Source organism: Carcharodon carcharias, chromosome 5 (assembly GCF_017639515.1).
Source record: "Carcharodon carcharias isolate sCarCar2 chromosome 5, sCarCar2.pri, whole genome shotgun sequence".
Classification (NCBI taxonomy): domain Eukaryota; kingdom Metazoa; phylum Chordata; class Chondrichthyes; order Lamniformes; family Lamnidae; genus Carcharodon; species Carcharodon carcharias.
The window spans coordinates 131,328,722-131,347,196 of record NC_054471.1 but is presented as its reverse complement, the minus strand read 5'-3'; the positions used below and the strand labels follow the sequence as shown (position 1 = coordinate 131,347,196).

General features: G+C 44.6%; 1 protein-coding gene across 2 annotated transcripts in view; it reads right to left on the bottom strand.

Annotated features, from left to right (window-relative positions):
• Positions 1-18,475, bottom strand: part of fam184ab (family with sequence similarity 184 member Ab) — a 210,289-nt gene that overhangs the window by 41,877 nt on the left and 149,937 nt on the right. For both annotated transcript variants that reach the window (XM_041188881.1, XM_041188882.1), the window contains exon 10: positions 9,373-9,585. In XM_041188881.1, coding sequence (XP_041044815.1) covers positions 9,373-9,585 — 213 coding nt within the window. The remainder of the gene's footprint in view (positions 1-9,372; positions 9,586-18,475) is intronic.

The window sequence follows — 18,475 nt, the reverse complement described above, 5'->3', positions numbered from 1 at the left end:
ACCTGGAAAAACTCAGCAGGTCTGGCAGCATCAGCGGAGAAGAAAAGAGTTGACGTTTCAAGTCCTCATGACCCTTCAGCAGAACTGAGTGAATATTAGGAGAGGGGTGAAATATAAGCTGGTTTAAGGTGGGGGGCGGGGGGGGGAGGTGGTGGTGGTTGGGTGGGGGGAGAGAAGTGGAGGGAGTGGTGTGGTTGTAGGGACAAGCAAGCAGTGATAGGAGCAGATAATCAAAAGATGTCACAGACAAAAGAACAAAAGAACACAGAGGTGTTGAAGTTGCTGATATTATCTAAACGAATGTGCTAAGTAAGAATGGATGGTAGGGCACTGAAGGTATAGCTCTAGTGGGGGTGGGGGGGCATAAAAGATTTAAAAATAATGGAAATAGGTGGGAAAAGAAAAATCTATATAAATTATTGGATTAAGCAAAAGGAAGTGGGAAGAAACAAAGGGGGTGGGGATGGAGGTCAAGATCTAAAGTTGTGGAATTCAATATTCAGTCCGGAAGGCTGTAAAGTGCCTAGTCGGAAGATGAAGTGCTGTTCCTCCAGTTTGCGTTGGGCTTCACTGGAACAATGCAGCAAGCCAAGGACAGACATGTGGGCAAGAGAGCAGGGTGGAGTGTTAAAATGGCAAGCGACAGGGAGGTTTGGGTCATTCTTGCGGACAGACCGCAGGTGTTCTGCAAAGTGGTCGCCCAGTTTACGTTTGGTCTCTCCAATGTAGAGGAGACCGCATTGGGAGCAACAAATGCAGTAGACTAAGTTGGGGGAAATGCAAGTGAAATGCTGCTTCACTTGAAAGGAGTGTTTGGGCCCTTGGACGGTGAGGAGAGAGGAAGTGAAGGGGCAGGTGTTGCATCTTTTGCGTGGGCATGGGGAGGTGCCATAGGTGGGGGTTGAGGAGTAGGGGGTGATGGAGGAGTGGACCAGGGTGTCCCGGAGGGAATGATCCCTATGGAATGCCGCCCGGGGGGGGTGAAGGGAAGATGTATTTGGTGGTGGCATCATGCTGGAGTTGGCAGAAATGGCAGAGGATGATCCTTTGAATGCGGAGGCTGGTGGGGTGATTAGTGAGGACAAGGGGGACCCTATCATGTTTCTGGAAGGGAGGAGAAGGTGTGAGGGCGGATGTGCGGGAGATGGGCTGGACACGGCTGAGGGCCCTGTCAACGACCGTGGGTGGAAAATCTCAGTTAAGGAAGAAGGAGGACATGTCAGAGGAACTGTTTTTGAAGGTAGCATCATCAGAACAGATGCGACGGAGGCGAAGGAACTGAGAGAATGGGATGGAGTCCTTACAGGAAGCGGCCTGTGAGGAGCTGTAGTCGAGGTAGCTGTGGGAGTCGGTAGGCTTGTAATGGATATTGGTGGACGGTCTATCACCAGAGATTGAGACAGAGAGGTCAAGGAAGGGAAGGGAAGTGTCAGAGATGGACCACGTGAAAATGATGGAGGGGTGGAGATTGGAAGCAAAATTAATAAATTTTTCAAAGTCCCGACGAGAGCATGAAGCAGCACCGAAGTAATCATCGATGTACCGGAGAAGGAGTTGTGGAAGGGGGCCGGAGTAGGACTGGAACAAGGAATGTTCCACATACCCCATAAAGAGACAGGCATAGCTGGGGCCCATGTGGGTACCCATAGCCACACCTTTTATTTGGAGGAAGTGAGAGGAGTTGAAGGAGAAATTGTTCAGTTTGAGAACAAGTTCAGCCAGACGGAGGAGAGTAGTGGTGGATGGGGATTGTTCGGGCTTCTGTTCAAGGAAGAAGCGAAGGGCCCTCAGACCATCCTGGTGGGGGATGGAGGTGTAGAGGGATTGGACGTCCATGGTGAAGAGGAAGCGGTTGGGGCCAGGGAACTGGAAATTGTTGATGTGACGTAAGGTATCAGAGGAATCACGGATGTAGGTGGGAAGGGACTGGACAAGGGGAGAGAGAAATTTCTCAATCTCTGGTGATAGATTGTCCACCAATATCCATTACAAGCCTACCGACTCCTGCAGCTACCTCGACTACAGCTCCTCACACCCCGCTTCCTGTAAGGACTCCATCCCATTCTCTCAGTTCCTTTGCCTCTGTCGCATCTGTTCCGATGATGCTACCTTCAAAAACAGTTCCTCTGACATGTCCTCCTTCTTCCTTAACCGAGGTTTTCCACCCACGGTCGTTGACAGGGCCCTCAACCATGTCTGGCCCACCTCCCGCGCATCTGCCCTCACACCTTCTCCTCCCTCCCAGAAACATGATAGGGTCCCCCTTGTCCTCACTTATCACCCCACCAGCATCCGCATTCAAAGGATCATCCTCCGCGATTTCCGCCAACTCCAGCATGATGCCACCATCAAACACATCTTCCCTTCACCCCCTCCGGCGGCATTCCGTAGGGATCGTTCCCTCCGGGACACCCTGGTCCACTCCTCCATCACTCCGTACTCCTCAACCCCCACCTATGGCACCTCCCACGCAAAAGATGCAACACCTGCCCCTTCACTTCCTCTCTCATCGTCCATGGGCCCAAACACTCCTTTCAAGTCAAGCAGCATTTCACTTGCATTTCCCCCAACTTAGTCTACTGCATTCGTTGCTCCCAATGCGGTCTCCTCTACATTCAAGAGACCAAACGTAAACTGGGCGACCGCTTTGCAGAACACCTGCGGTCTGTCCGCAAGAATGACCCAAACCTCCCTGTCGCTTGCCATTTTAACACTCCACCCTGCTCTCTTGCCCACATGTCTGTCCTTGCCTTGCTGCATTGTTCCAGTGAAGCCCAATGCAAACTGGAGGAACAGCACCTCATCCCCCGACTAGGCACTTTACAGCCTTCCGGACTAAATATTGAATTCAACAACTTTCGATCTTGACCTCCCTCCTCCATCCCCACCCCATTTCTGTTTCTTCCCACTTCCTTTTGTTTTTTCCAATAATTTATACAGATTTTTCTTTTCCCACCTATTTCCATTATTTTTAAATCTTTTATGCCCCCTCACCCCCACTAGAGCTATACCTTCAGTGCCCTACCATCCATTCTTAATTAGCACATTCGTTTAGATAATATCACCAACTTCAACACCTGTGTTCTTTTGTTCTTTTGTCTGTGACATCTTTTGATTAGCTGCTCCTATCACTGCTTGCTTGTCCCTACAACCACACCACCCCCCTTCACTTCTCTCCCCCCACCCAACCCCTCCCCGCCCCCCCCACCTTAAACCAGCTTATATTTCACCCCTCTCCTAATATTCACTCAGTTCTGCTGAAGGGTCATGAGGACTCGAAACGTCAAGTCTTTTCTTCTCCGCCGATGCTGCCAGACCTGCTGAGTTTTTCCAGGTAATTCTGTTTTTGTTTTGCATTTTCAGCATCTGCTGTTTTTTGTTTTTAGCTCTGTATTCTTCCTTGCTTCGTGCAGCCAAGTAAGAGACAGGACAGACTACCAGGCTCACAGGGTGAAGGGTGTGTTGTGAATGAAGGAAGCATAAAAATGGGTGTAGCATCATCCCACAAACAGGTGATAGAGGACGCATTATCACACATAACAGCTGATTGAGGAAGGGCAACAGCAGCAGCATGCAGCCAAAGCTGGGTGCGTGGGCAGGGGCTGGTAGCTTCACCACAGAAAGCAGCAGGAAGGAGGAGGAGATATTACACTGAGCGAAGGGTGTCCTGTAACCTGTTACGCCCATGTAGGGTACCTGCAGATTAATGACAAAATGGATACTTTACTTTTAAAAGGAATGAAAATGGACAATTTACCAGGGGGAAAAGTGACCTTCCCCCTTGTCTACAGACACATGAAACTGCCTGATGTTGGAAGTAAATTGCCTATATGATCAGGACATTAAATGTGAATGACCGTCTGAATTTGTCATTGATGAGACATTAGAAAGCAACAGATTTTTCTGTAGAGTTAACACTTACTATTGCCGAAATGTCTAGAGGAATTGAGAGGCAATGGCCACTCAAACTTTGGCCTAGATTTGTTGTGAAAACTCCAGGCTCGGCCTGCTCACTTGGGAGAATGTGCCCAGAAAGGCAGCATCTTCATTGCCAGAGGGCAGGTGCAGCTGGAGTCAGGCCAGTCAACCTAGTAAAGAGGTCAGAGGCAGCCACAGGGGCTGCCAGGTACCAAGGCAGGCCTTTATTTTGTGGGACTTCGTACCAATTAAAATAAAAACACAATGGCCCTCCCACCCCTCACACTCCCCACAGCCCAACCATGTTACCTCATACCCCCCCATGTCAGGCTATGGCCCCCCCGCCATCCATCCCCTCATGATCCCTCAGGCCCCCTATGCCAAGCTATGCACCCCACCTTCCTCCCATGACCTCTCATGCCCTATGTCAAGCTGTGGCTCCCACCCATCCCCCACAGTCCCTCATGCCCACTTGCCAAGCTATGGCAATTCCATACCCATTTACCCACTATACACTATATAGAACCAATAAACCCTAGTGACAATGGTACGTGTAAAGCTTTGAACAAGTCATTCATTATTTATTGCTTTCCACTATATTACAAGAAGTCTTTTCACTACAGCTCAATAACAGTGTCAATCATCCAGACGCTTCAATGTATCAATAACAAAAACTGCAGGCAATTAAAACCTCTTAACAGCGTGTGAATAAACATTGTGAAGTTGACAGCAAAGATCAGAGAGCCAGAGCTGTCAATCAAATAATGTTTATTTTAAGGTTCAGATATTTCATCAGAGTAATGGATGTCTGGGCTCTTAACCCCCTTGTCACACCTGCCACAACTTTTCCAGCCTAGAGCACCGATCCATGGTTGGCTAGTGATGGACAAAGGATGCTCCTAAATAAGCAACCAAAGACAGGGCTCCAATGCCGCTATAACATCAGCCATTTGAAGACGAGGGCCATCATCAAGCAAGCTACTGGCCTGTTTAAGATGCAATTCAGATTCCTTGACCAGTTGGGAAGAGCACTCCAGTATTCGCCTGCAAGGATGTTGAGGATAATAGTGATTTGCTGCATGCTCCATAATATGGTCTAGTGGAAGGGTATTAACATCATGGGGTCAGAGGCCGACGAAGGGGCCATCTCATTGGAGGATGAGGAAAAGGCCCAGGAGCACCCCCTCTCCTTAGATGCAGATGCCAGCAAAGGGCAGAGTGACAATGGGAGGAGATACCCAAAGTCTGAATGAAGACTCTGCCTTTCACTTTTGGACATGCATGGCCACATCCTTCACACTCATGTTGACACGAAGAAATGGACTGCAGGCTACAGTCTCCATTGCTACTAGTAAGAACTTGTTGCTTTATTATTGCTGGAAAAAGAGACATGCTCTCAAAGCTTTTCATCTTGCACTCATCAGGACAGATTAGCAAGAACACCAAATCTCTGGCATTCTTGTCCAAATTTTTGTCCTTTGTACATAGAAAGAACATGATCATGCATTGCACCTTTTTCAACTAAACAAAAGCTTGGGGAACATCCATTCCTTGGATCATTCTCCATGGCAATGCCTTGACCAGAGTCGATTTGCCTGGTTTGAATTTAAACAAAAGCTAGGCAGATAACTGTTTCCTGGAGCATTCTCCATGGCAACACTTCTACCAATCAGAGTCCACTTGCCAACCAATCTTCTTATGCAGTATAAATTGTTCTTCCTTTTGAGATTTGGTATTCTTGCAAATCTGCCCTGATGAGTGTAAGACAAAAAGCTTCAGCAATACTCAAGTTCTGTATTACCAAGCGACGATCTGCTGCTTTATGTTTACCTGGTAATTGTAGCTATTACTCTATGATGACAGACCACCACATCCATTGCAGAAAGTATAGAGTGTATTTACAAGGTGAATAAAACTTACTAGTAACATTGTGAGATTAATCAAGGGGAGGTGATGGCGTAGTGGTATTGTCGCTGGACTAGTACTCCAGAGACTCAGGGTAATGCTCTGGGGACCCAGGTTTGAATTCCGCCATGGCTGATGGTGAAATTTGGATTCAATGGGAGTCTGGAATTAAAAGTCTAATGATAACTGTGGAACTGTTGTCGATTGTTGGAAAAACCCATCTGGTTCACTTTAGGGAAGGAATCTGTCTTCCTTACCTGGTCTAGCCTACACGTGGCTCCAGCAATGTGGTTGACTCTTAATTCCCCTCTGAAATGGCCTAGCAAGCCATTCAGTTGTAACAAACCACTACAAAGTCACTTTAGACAGTACCTTCCAAACCCACGACCATCTAGAACGACAAGAGCAGCAGATAGATAGGAACACCACCACCTGGAAGTTCCCCTCCAAGTCACTCACCATCCTGACTTGGAAATATATCGCTGTTCCTTCACTGTCACTGGGTCAAAATCCTGGAACTCCCTTCCTAACAGCACAGTGGGTGCACCTACACCACATAGGCTGCAGCAGTTCAAGAAGGCAGCTCAGCACCACCCCATCAAGGGCAACTGGGGATGGGCAATAAATGCTGGTCCAGTCAACGAAGGCCACATCCCGTGAATGAATAATAAAAAAAATTAATTGACATCATTGTGAACCCTTTAGTGGTTAAGGTGAAGCCACTCATGCTATTTGCAAACACGCTACGTAGTGCTACATACGACCAGGCTGTTCACCTCTCTGGCTATATGGCATTAAGGAGTGTGGCGACCAGCCTCATCATGCAGGGATGCGTTGGGGACCTACCTGAGAATGCAGGCCTTGCATTTCTGCAGGGGCAGCCATGTCAGTGGCTCATGTGCCACAGAAATGGGCTTTGGTGGAGGGGCCAGGGAAGCCGTGGAAGATGAGGATACCAAAATGTTGTGGAACCCGCATTCTCTTCACCTACCTTCATAACCCTGGGTTGGCAGTCAGCAGATTGGTTGGGGTTGGGTGATGGGGCACAGCGGATATCCCTTTCAGTCACCATTGTGCCATGAACATGAACGTCTTGTGGGTACACAGCTCCTTGCACACTGTGCTCACTGTGGCTGCTCTTTCCTGCCTTGCTCTCTTGCCAACACTCAGATGGCTCCTCCTTCCTCTTGGGTGGAAGATATCCCTCTGGCTTTGCACCTCCTAATGAGAAGCTTGAGCTTTAGGTCACAATATTCCTCCCTGACCTTCTGGAGCGGTCCTCCTCTGTGCCATTCTGGCATCACAATGAACAAAGCACACAGGTAAAGAAGGTTTTTCACTTCATTCGGCACATCACATAACCTGTGCCCATTCACATGCTGGGAACTGATCATTTAGCTGAGCACAGATTGATGTTGCTAGGGGAACATGTGTTGTGCACATGCCAACATGTTGTATTCCCGAGTGCACATGTCCATGCTGGCATGCTCCCTCTGAGTCACGCTCATCTGCAATGACAGTTTGCCATTGTGACAGTAACTCTCTTTAACCTTTGACAATCCCCAAAGTCTTGCAGTTACGTTCCTCCCTTCCCTCCTGTGCTCCACCCATTCCCCTCCAGTCATGCCTCTGTCTTCCCTCTTTTGCTCATTCACTCCCCCGATTCATGCCTCTGCCTTCCCCCACCCCTTCCCTCCCATGTTCAAACCACTCCCCACCCCTCCCAAAGTCATACCTCGGTCTTCCCCCTCCCCATTGGTATTGGCCCCCACGCACCAGCCTTGGCGCAGCTTCTGAGAGGCACCGAGATTTCACAGCAGCGCTATTAAAACTAGGTGAAAGAAGCATCTACATACCTTGAAGTAGCTGGTGAAGTGAAGGTCGCCAGGTGCACGTCACTTATATACAGTCGTGAAACAGGGTGTTCTAATTATCTGCTGGTAAGTCATTTAAATTTGGAGGGAGAATGTGATTCCGGTGAATTGCATTTTTAATGAGCATTCATGAGATGCAAAGAGATGCAAATATGATTCCTGACATGGGTCAGCAGGAAAGTATTAGGAAATCCTTTAGCCTGCTATGAAAGTCGGAAGGCCAAAATTCCAAACTATTTTCCCTCTGTGGGAAACTGACTTTTGCAAACACTCCAAATTTTGTGCCCCCACCCGCTGGTAGGAATGGAAAATTCTGCCCAGCACGTACTGCATGCAAAATGATTATAATTTATTGATAATTTCAGAAGAGCATGCCCTACATCAGTAGAATGAGTTTCCCTTCCCTCCTATTTCCTCCCATATTTTGCCTCAGTTTCTGAGTAATATTGCCAATTCAGGTTAGACAATGACAACAACAATGGCAATAACAACATATAAAGCACCTTCAACACAGGAAAACGTGACATGGAACTTCACAAGAGCCTAAAGAGACAAAAACTGAAAGAGTGCTAAAGAATGAAATATTAGGATTGGTGACCAAAAGCTTGGTCAAAGATATCAGTTTTAAGGCATGTCTTAAAAGAGAGAGGGAGAGGTGGAGAGGCAGAGAAGTTTTGTGAGAGAATTCCAGATCTTTGGGTCAAGACAACTGAAGGCACAGTTGTAAGTGATGTTGTGAAGGAAGTGAGAATGGGTAAGAGGACAGAGTGGAAGATCACAGGATTCTCAGAAAGTGGTAGGACTGGCGAAGGTTACAGGATAGAGGGAGGAGTGAAGTCATGGAGTGATTTGAACATGAGAATGAGACGTTTATAATCAAAATATTGGTGGAGCAGGAACCAACATAAGTCGAGCAAGGGATGTTGGGTGAAATGCAGTTGGTGTGAGTTAGGTTATGGGCAGCAGAGTTTTGGATGAAATCTAGTTTGGGGAGGGGTGAGGATGAGAGGCCAGCCAGGTGAGCATTGTAATACTTGAGTCTCAAGGTATCAAAAGCATGGGTGAGGGTTTGAGTAACAGATGGGCTGAAGCAGGCGTTAGTCTCTGGAATCAGTGTTTGTGGTTATCAGGAACCCAAACCCATTTGTAAAGTTCACTCACTACCAAAATGTTCCCTGTACTGCACAGTGTGAATAGAAATTACAAAGATTATACATTATAATCATAGAAAAATTTCAATATTAAAAATTCCAAGCATAGGAATTGCTGCTAAATTAAACCTAAAACTGATTATGAATCAGGACTCATGATACTATGTAGAATTCTATGCTATAGAAAAGCAATAAAATCTTTCTATAATTTGAGCCATAGAGAAAAAGTACTTCTAAAGAGCTTCACGATCAACTTATAATAAATAGAAAAGTTTTAATTATGACAATAGCCTAATGTCATAATCTAAATCCCTGTGAGGAGGACTTTTCAATATTATCGACAAGTCTTCTATTTTAGGGGTAGAATGTGAGGAAGTCACTAATCAAAGATTATTCCATAACTGCAGGTGGCAGTTATTTAATAGGTTGTTAAATGTATTATCTGACAAGTGCACAAAAAAAAGCCAAGTGAAAAAAATAAAAGTCAATTCAGCATTTGAAAGTATAGTATTACAACAACATACCTTGCATTCACAGTCCTTGGATTCCTCCATATTTCTAAAAGCAATCCTGTGCGCATCTTCCAAAGATGCAAGTCTGCGTTTATGCTCGTCCTCCATCCCCTCCATTTGCTGTGTGAGCCGCTGTCTCTCACGGTTGAACTGGCACTGTAGCTTTTGCAAGGAGTCTTGAGACTGGGATAACTGCATTTCAAGGCTTTGTTTCAATAAGGAGATCTACAGCGGACAAAATTTAACAGTGAAACAAGAATTAAAGATAGCAATATGAGTAAACCAAATATAAAGACAGCAACTCAATTATGTTTATCTTGATTTGATAGGTTAAACACTTTCATGCATTTAACCTCAAACCATGAAGTGGAAATTGTCCTTACAGATCAAAAGCAATGACAAATGACTGATGGATAGTAGAACAATAATGTTCAATGCACTACACAGAAGGCCATGTCTGCAAGCATTTTCTAGAGTCAGCAGTTTGCGCAAAGACATTCTTGAAGCTGAATTGCTCACATGCTTCGTTTTTTTAGATTAGGAACTGTGGAAAATAATTGTGCAACTGTAGATTGCAGTTTTGAGAGCATAACCTGTAATTTTCCAATTTCACACTAGGTTTTCCCTACCCAGAGGGCTGGATTTTCCCAATGAAGGAAGAAATCAGGATGTAGATTTGATTCTGAGTGGTGAACCCACCTCCATCTCCATCCAGCATGCCGTGAATCGGGATTTTCAGAGGGTAGGACCCTGGAGACAGATCTGTTGCCAATCAGTGGCTGGGGTGATGCAGGGGGTGGCATTGGGGGGAAGAATGGAAATGGAGGTGGAACACCAGGGAAGCTGGCCACATTGTGGTCCAAATTGGCAACCATTGCTCTGGCAGCTATCTGCGCATGGTCTTAGGAAAAATGAGAGGATCATCATCTTCAAAATGGTCAGCACAAATGGAGAACTGGAACCCAGAAGAGAGCAGGGGAAGGTTGGTTAGTAAAATTTATTACTGCTCAGTCATTTTTTTTAATCCAAACTTTCACATTTTGGCGTTAACTAAAACTATTTCAGTACTGTTGCCCCTGATCCTGCTAGGCTGCTGCTGGCCAGCTTCAGAGAGCTCCTAATGGCCACCCACTCCTGTGAAAATCTCGGAAGGTCAGGAAGCGAGCTCTCCAACGACCTCAAGCTGTTCAACTAACGAGAAGGGTGACTTCACTTTCCCATTTACTCCTTATTCACCGCCCCTCCACCAACTTCCTGTCCTCAGGAAAATTGTCAGAATCGGGAAGGGAGGCAACAGGCTGACACGCAGGCTGCCGCACCATTTTTTTTTGCTGCTCTGCCTCCATTCCAACTTGATTCAGGATAGGAAAATCCAGTCCAAAGTGTTTTATATTTTCCTGACCGTAGGCAATCGCCCTCAGTGCACAATAAGGCTTCTTGCTCCTGACATGCAAAGCTCCAAGAAAGAAGTGAAACATTGGAAAATTATTCCATGTGGTTGGCTTAGTGCAACATAGTTAGAGTACCAATAAATAGCATTAAAGATGTAATTTTAGGTTTCTGTGCTTACAATCATGAAATATTCTGGAGCACCCTCATACCAATCTTCATTTTTTCCCCCCTTATCCTATTTAAGAAAGCACGAACTGGGTATATTTCACATACTCAGGGTGTCCACAGACATGAGACAGCAAATCTGAAAAGAACTGCACTATATTTTAAAAACCACCCTTCAACATAACCATTGTAAATTAATTGTCTTGGCCATACAGAAACAAATACTATTATCTTGATTTTTAAAAAATTATTTGTTCATGGGATGTGGGCGTTGCTGGCTGCGCCAGCATTTATTGCCCATCCCAAATTGCCCTTGAGAACTGAGTGACTTGCTAGGCCATTTCAGATAGCAGAGTCAACCACATTGCTGTGAGTCTGGAGTCACATATAGGTCAGACCAGGTAAGGACTGCAGATTTCCTTCACCAAACAACATTATTGAGCCAGAGGGTTTTTTTTTAATGACAGTTGACAATGGTTTCATGGTTATTATTAGACTTTTAATTCCAGTTTTTTAATTGAATTTTTTATTGAACCCTAGTCCCCAGAGCATTACTCTGGGTATCTGGAGTATTAGTTTAGTGACAATACCATTACACCGCCTCCCAGTAAATGTCTGTAGATCACGGTCAAAAAAAGCTAACATGCATATGTTGTAAACAGCCTGTAAACATCAAATTCAAATTACAGCAAGCACAAGTGATAGTTTGCATTCTATCAAATTACTTTCTTCTCATGCACACGTACAAGGTCCACTAGCACAATATTTCATGCATAGATATTTAGTGAACATATTAAAATACAATTGTTTTAACTTCAGAAGCTGAATATGGAGGAAAGCTCGTAAACCACATTGCTTGCTGCATAAGAGAATAGTGAAACTCCTTGTTCTGTATTCAGTTTCATTATGGAATTTCAACTTCATGCTGCTTTTGAATTTACAGGCAACCACATCAGCTTTCTTTCTTGGTCTTAAATAAAATCTGCTGACTGGGCCACAATTCTTCCTAATGGAGAGAAAACTTATAAACCACTGTTCTTAACTCCTCCTTAACCAGAATTTCTAATTAAAATACATCAGCCTCAACCATATTACACATCTATTTAATTGCCATGTAATCTATTATGTTAGGAAAACTGATAACTCTATGTTAAGAAATATGATAAATGGCAGCTCTGCAAACTCACATAAGTATGGGAATGGTGGACTATGTGTATCACTACTCATTTTACTTGGACAGAACAGAAAATCTTTTTGAAGGAGTGGGAAGCGGAAACAGTAGCACACAAGCTGTCTGTTCCCAAGCAGTGTTCATGTAGAGCTTTTTGGTCATAAAACACAATAAGGAAAGACTAATAAATATCCCCTTTTGCAACATTTGGGATTATGTGACCATTCAAATGAAATGTATGTACCTTTTAAAAAGGAATGTTAATTCTTCATATGCTGGGCACTGTCTTTAAGAATAAATTTCACAATTTTGGATCTTTTTATCTCTTGGTTAAATCTTTTCTGTAAGTTAATGCAGTTTATGTTATGAGAAATGAAAGCAATTCAAATAATGCAAACATGCAACAATCACACACATATATACATATATATTTTATATATATGAGTATATATACACGACAGGCGAGATGAGTACTGCATTATTTTAAGACTGGTTTTTAAGTTTCACATATTTTAAAACAAACTTGACTATTTTTCCACGATAGAACAACATGTGTTCAAAGAAATTATACTTTAAAATGAATAGATCGAGTAATGCAAGCATGCCGCGCCTACACATCAGGTATCAGGCAGGATGAAAATTGCATCTCACTTACATTACTGATAGATTTTTGTAAAGCTTCACCTAGAAAGTGCCGCTATGAAAAAGATCACAGGAGTAAAAAAACCTTCAGAATCTAATTATAAAACTAAGAAACAAAATTTGGAGTAAAAATGGAAAGAAAATACCATTGTTTATTCTGAACAGTGTGATAATATTGTCACACAGTTAAAAAGATATTGTTAAGATAATGAGATATTCAATATTTGCATAATCAGGCTGAATTTTATAAGAACTGCATCAACAACTGCTTCTGACTGTTGTATTTTGTTTATACAAGATTCAAGCAGTGTATAAATCAAGTCACAAAAAGTTATTATTTGAATGTGAAAAGGATACTGAAAAGCATAAAAGGCTTCTGTTATATTAGGTTTTGTTTATGACCTTTAACGCTGTAAAATCAATTAAAGTGTGCATTGATAAAATATTCAGAAAATGTGTTCATTAACAACAATAACAAAAGCAATGTAGCAAAAAAGTTCTGTTCCCTCCTTTGAACATTTATTTTGCTTTGGAAAGGCTTTGGGAAAGTACAGTGATCAGGGCAAAGGAATTTTTTTATTTCTTCCATGCATGGTTAATCTATGGGTGGAGCCAGAGGACATCGGTAGAGTCTTGAATGAATACTTCACATCCGTCTTCACCCAAGAGAAAGAGGATGAAGGTATGGAACTCGGGGAGACCGACTGCGAGGTTCTTGAGCAAATTGATAAAGGGAGTGACAAGGCGTTAGAGGTGTTGGCAGGCTTAAAAGTGGACAAATCTCCAGGTCAGGATGATTTGTGTCCCAGACTACTGAGGATGGCAAGGGAGGAGATCACAGGGGGCTCTTACCCAAATTTTTAATTCCTCTCTGGCCATGGGGGAGGTGCCAGAGGACTGGAGAACAGCTAAGGTGATTTCGCTATTTGAGAAGGGTTGTAAAGATAAGCCAGGGAACTGCTGACCAGTGAGTCTCATGTCAGTGGTAGGGAAACTATTGGTGAAAATTCTGAAGGAGAGAATCTATCTCCACTTGGAGAGGCAAGGTTTGATCAGGGATAGTCAGCATGGCTTTGTCAGAGGGAGGTCATGCCTAACAAATTTGATTGAATTTTTTGAGGAGGTGACCAGGTGTGTAGATGAGGGTAGCGCAGTTGATGTTGTTAATATCGATTCAGCAAAGCCTTTGACAAGGTCCCACATGGGAGACTTATAAAGAAGGCAAATGCACATGGGATACGGGGTAATTTGATAAGGTGGATTCAAAATTGGCTTAATTGTAGGAGACAGAGGGTGATGAAAGCAGGCTGCTTTAGTGACTGGAAGCCAGTGTCCTGTGGCGTACCACAGGGATAGATGACTATGTGGGGGGTAGAATTAGTAAGTTTGCGGATGACGCAATGATTGGCAGGGTGGTTAACAGTGAGATTGCGTGTCTTGGGCTACAGGAAGATATAGACGGGATGGTCAAATGGGCAGATAAGTGACAGATGGAATTTAACCCTGAAAAGTGTGAGTTGATACACTTTGGAAGGAGTAATTTGACAAGGAAGTACTCAATGAATGGCATGACACCAGGATGTTCTGAAGAACAAAGGGACCTTGGCGTGTGTCCATAGATCTCTGAAGGTGGAGGAGCATGTTTGTGGGGTGGTGAAAAAGACGTATGGGACTTTATCAATCAAGGCATAGATTACAAAGTAGGGAGGTCTTGTTGAGTTGTATAGAACCTTGGTGACGCACAGCTGGTGTACTGTGTGCGGTTCTGGTTGCCACATTATAGGAAGGATGTGATTGCACTGGAGGGGGTGCAGAGGAGATTCACTAGGATGTTGCCTGGAATTAAACATTTAAGTTATGAAGAGAGGTTGGAGCAGAGAAGGCTGTGGGGTAACCCGATCGAAGTGTACAAGATTATGAGGGACATGGACAGGGTGGATAGGGAGCAGCTGTTCCCTTTAGTTGAAGAGTCAGTCACGAGGGGACACAACTTCAAGGTGAGGGACAGGAGGTTTAGGGGGGATGTGAGGAAAAACCTTTTTACCCAGAGGGTGGTGACAGTCTGGAATGCACTACCTGGGCGGGTGGTGGAGGCGGGTTGCCTCACATCCTTTAAAAAGTACCTGGATGAGCACTTGGCACGTCATAACATTCAAGGCTATGGGCTAAGTGCTGGTAAATGGGATTAGGTAGGTAGGTCAGGTGTTTCTCACATGTTGGTGCAGACTCGATGGGCTGAAGGGCCAATTCTGCACTGCGAGATTCTGTAATTCTGTAATTAGTGCTCCCAGATTGTATAACATGCAGATTAAAGCTCCATCTATATTATACAATCAATAAATCATAATGCTGTGTCAAAAGTGTACCATATTCAAAGTAATATCCCATTTTTCACATTAGCTAACATATGGCCTCTGAGGGGGATACTCAATGAATTCCAGGCAGTTTTAGTCATGGCTAAGTTACGAGACTGCTCAGATTCACTTTACTTCGTACCTTCCACACAAAGCTCATTAAAGAAGTCTGCATTGCAAATATTTTTACAAAAGATTAAATCATGTTATTGTTTGAGGAATTTGCCTGTTTATCTTTAATGCCTTGTTCTGAACTACAACTCATCAGCTGTTGTCTTTGATATAATGGAGTGAGACTGTGTAATTGCCGGAGATCACGAGGGTGGCAACTTTTTTTAAAAAATTAATTCATGGGATATGGGCATCACTGGCTGGGCCAGCATTTATTGCCCATCCATAGTTACTCATGTGAAGGCAGTAGTGGGCTGCCTTCATGAACTGCTGCAGTCCATGTGGTGTAGGTACACCCACATTGCTGTTAGGAAGGGAGTTCCAGGATTTCATCCCAGTGACAGTGAAGGAACAGCGATATATTTCCAAGTCAGGATGGTGAGTGGCTTGGAGGAGAACTTCCAGGTGGTGGTGTTCTGTCCTGGATGACAGTGCTCATGGGTTTGGAAGATGCTGTCTAAGGAGCCTTGTTGAGTTCCTGCAGTGCACCATGTAGGTGGTACACACTGCTGCCACTGTGCGTTGGTGGTGGAGCGAGTGGGTGTTTGGGGATGGGGTGCTAATCAAACGGGTTGCTTTGTCCTGGATGGTGTCAAGCTTCCTGAGTATTAGAGTTGAACTCATCCAGGCAAGTGGACAGTATACCATCACGTTCCTGACTTCTGCGTTGTAGATGGTGGGCAGGCTTTGGGGAGCCAGGAGGTGAGTTATTCACTGCAGGATTCTTAGCCTCTGGCCTGGTCTTGTAGCCACAGTATTTATATGGCTAGTCCAGTTCAGTTTTTGGTGAATGGTAATCCCCAGGATATTGATAGTGGGGGATTAGGTGATGGTAATGCCATTGAAAATCAAGGGGCTATGGTTAGATTCTCTTTTGTTGGAGATGGTCATTGCCTGGCACTTGCATGGCACAAATGGTACTTGCCGCTTGTCAGCCCAAGCCTGAATGTTGTCCTGGTCTTGTTGCATTTGAACATGGACTGCTTTAGTATCTGAGGAGTTGCGAATGGTGCTGAACATTGTACAATCATAAGCGAATATCCCCACTTACGACCTTATGATAGAAGGAAGGTCATTGATGAAGCAGCTGAAGATTGTTGGGCCTTGGACATTACTCAGCAGTGATGTCCTGGAACTGGGATGATTGACCTCAAACAACCACAATCATCTCCCTTTGTGCTAGGTATGAATCCAACCAGAGAGAGTTATCCCCCTGATTCCCACTGACCCCAGTTTTGCTGGGGCTCCTTGATACCACACTTGGTCAAATGCTGCCTTGATGTCAAGGGCAGTCACTCTCACCACAATTCAGGCACTTAAATGCCTCAGGCATTTAAACATTCAGTACATCAATACAGCCCAAAAGCCTTTTAAAAGTTACCAGCAACAGAATTGTATGGACAAGTTCCATTATTTATAAGGAACAATAGGAAGAAAGATTTAAACAAAATCTTTCAAAAAGAATTACAAACCAATTGATCGTCACGTAAGCTGTCTGTATTCAAATATCTTTCTCTCTCCTCTATAGTTACCATTTGCTGCAGAAAAATGTTCTTCCTCACAATTCCCCTGCATCGCTGGCTTACAACCTTAAATCTGTGTCTCCAAGTCATTGCACCATCAGCAAATGGGAACAGCTTTTCACTTTAACTAAAACTTTCATAATCTTGTACACCTTCATTAAATTTCCTCTCAATCTTCCTTGTTCCAAGACCAACTCCAGCTACTCCAATCTAACCTTGTAGCTAAAATCCCTCATCCCTGGAACGATTCTGGTAAATCTTCCCTGCACTCTCTCAAGGATCCTTACATCCTACAGACTAATGGTGTTCTTGTCCACCGGCTGGAAAAATGATAGGGAACTGCTTTCAGTTCCTTGTGTTAGGCCAGACGGAATCAAGTATCCGTCAGCCACTCAAGTGGCCACCATTGAGCCTTCCCTGCATTTGGGGTCCTGGCAGCAGATGTCAAACCCAAGAGCTGCCAGCCTCTCCTCATACTGTCACTGCCAATGGGAGAGGTGGCAGCTCATGACAATGCACCCTCAGAGGGCTAGTATCATCATGAGGCCCCAGACCAAAGGGGAGACAAGGTGGGAAGGGGATCGCAAGAGGGTCAAAGGCAAGGGCAGGGTTGGCTTTCAGTGGCCACCCCTCTGCCCGATGCCAGGGTGTCTGTTATGATCCACAGCTGAGATCATCCCTGGACAAGCCTGATCCCAGGGTGGAACCCAGCCTGATAGTTAAGCAAACAAATAAATGTTAGGGTCTATGTGGAGTATCGCTACTTTTTTTTATTCCGTCATTGGATGTTGGCTTCCCTGGAAGGCCAGCATTTATTGCTCATCCCTAGTTGCCCTTGAGAAGGTGATAGTGAGCTGCCATCTTGAACCGCTGCAGTCCATGTGGTATAGATACATGTGTTAGGAACAGCACACAGTGCTGTTAGGAAGGGAGTTCCAGGATTTTGACCCAATGACAGTGAAGGAACGACTGAAGTCAGGATGGTGAGTGACTTGGAGGGGAACTTCCAGGTGGTGGTGTTCCCATCTATCTGCTGCCCTTGTCCTTCCAGATGGTGCTGGTTATGGGTTTGGAAGGTGCTGTCGAAGGAGCCTTGGTGAATTCCTGAAGTGCACCTTGTAGATGGTACACACTGCTGCTACTATGTGTCGATGGTGGAGGGAGTAAATGTTCGTGCATCTGGTGCCAATCAAGCGGGCTGCTTTGTCCTGGACAGTGTAAAGCTTCTTGAGTGTTGCACTCATCCAGGCAAGTGGGGAGTACTCCTTCACACCTCTGACTTGTGCCTTGAAGATGGTGGACAGGCTTTGGGAAGTCAGGAGGTTTACTCATTGCACGATTCCTAGCCTCTAACCTGCTCTTGTAGCCACAGTATTTATATGGCTAGTCCAGTTCAGTTTCTGGTCAATGGTAACCCTCATGATGTTGATAGTGGGGGATTCAGTGATGGTAGTGCCATCAAACATCAAGGGGCAATGGTTGGATTCTCTCTTGTTGGAGATGGTCATTGCCTGGCACTTGTGTGTGGCACGAATGTTACTTGCCACTTGTCAGCCCAAGCCTGGATATTGTCCAGGTCTTGCTGCATTTTGACATGAACTGGTTTAGTATCTGAGGAATCGCGAATGGTGAACATTGTGGAATGAATAGCCACAGGAGTCAGCTGATGAATTTTTAACAGAAGAATAAAATATTTA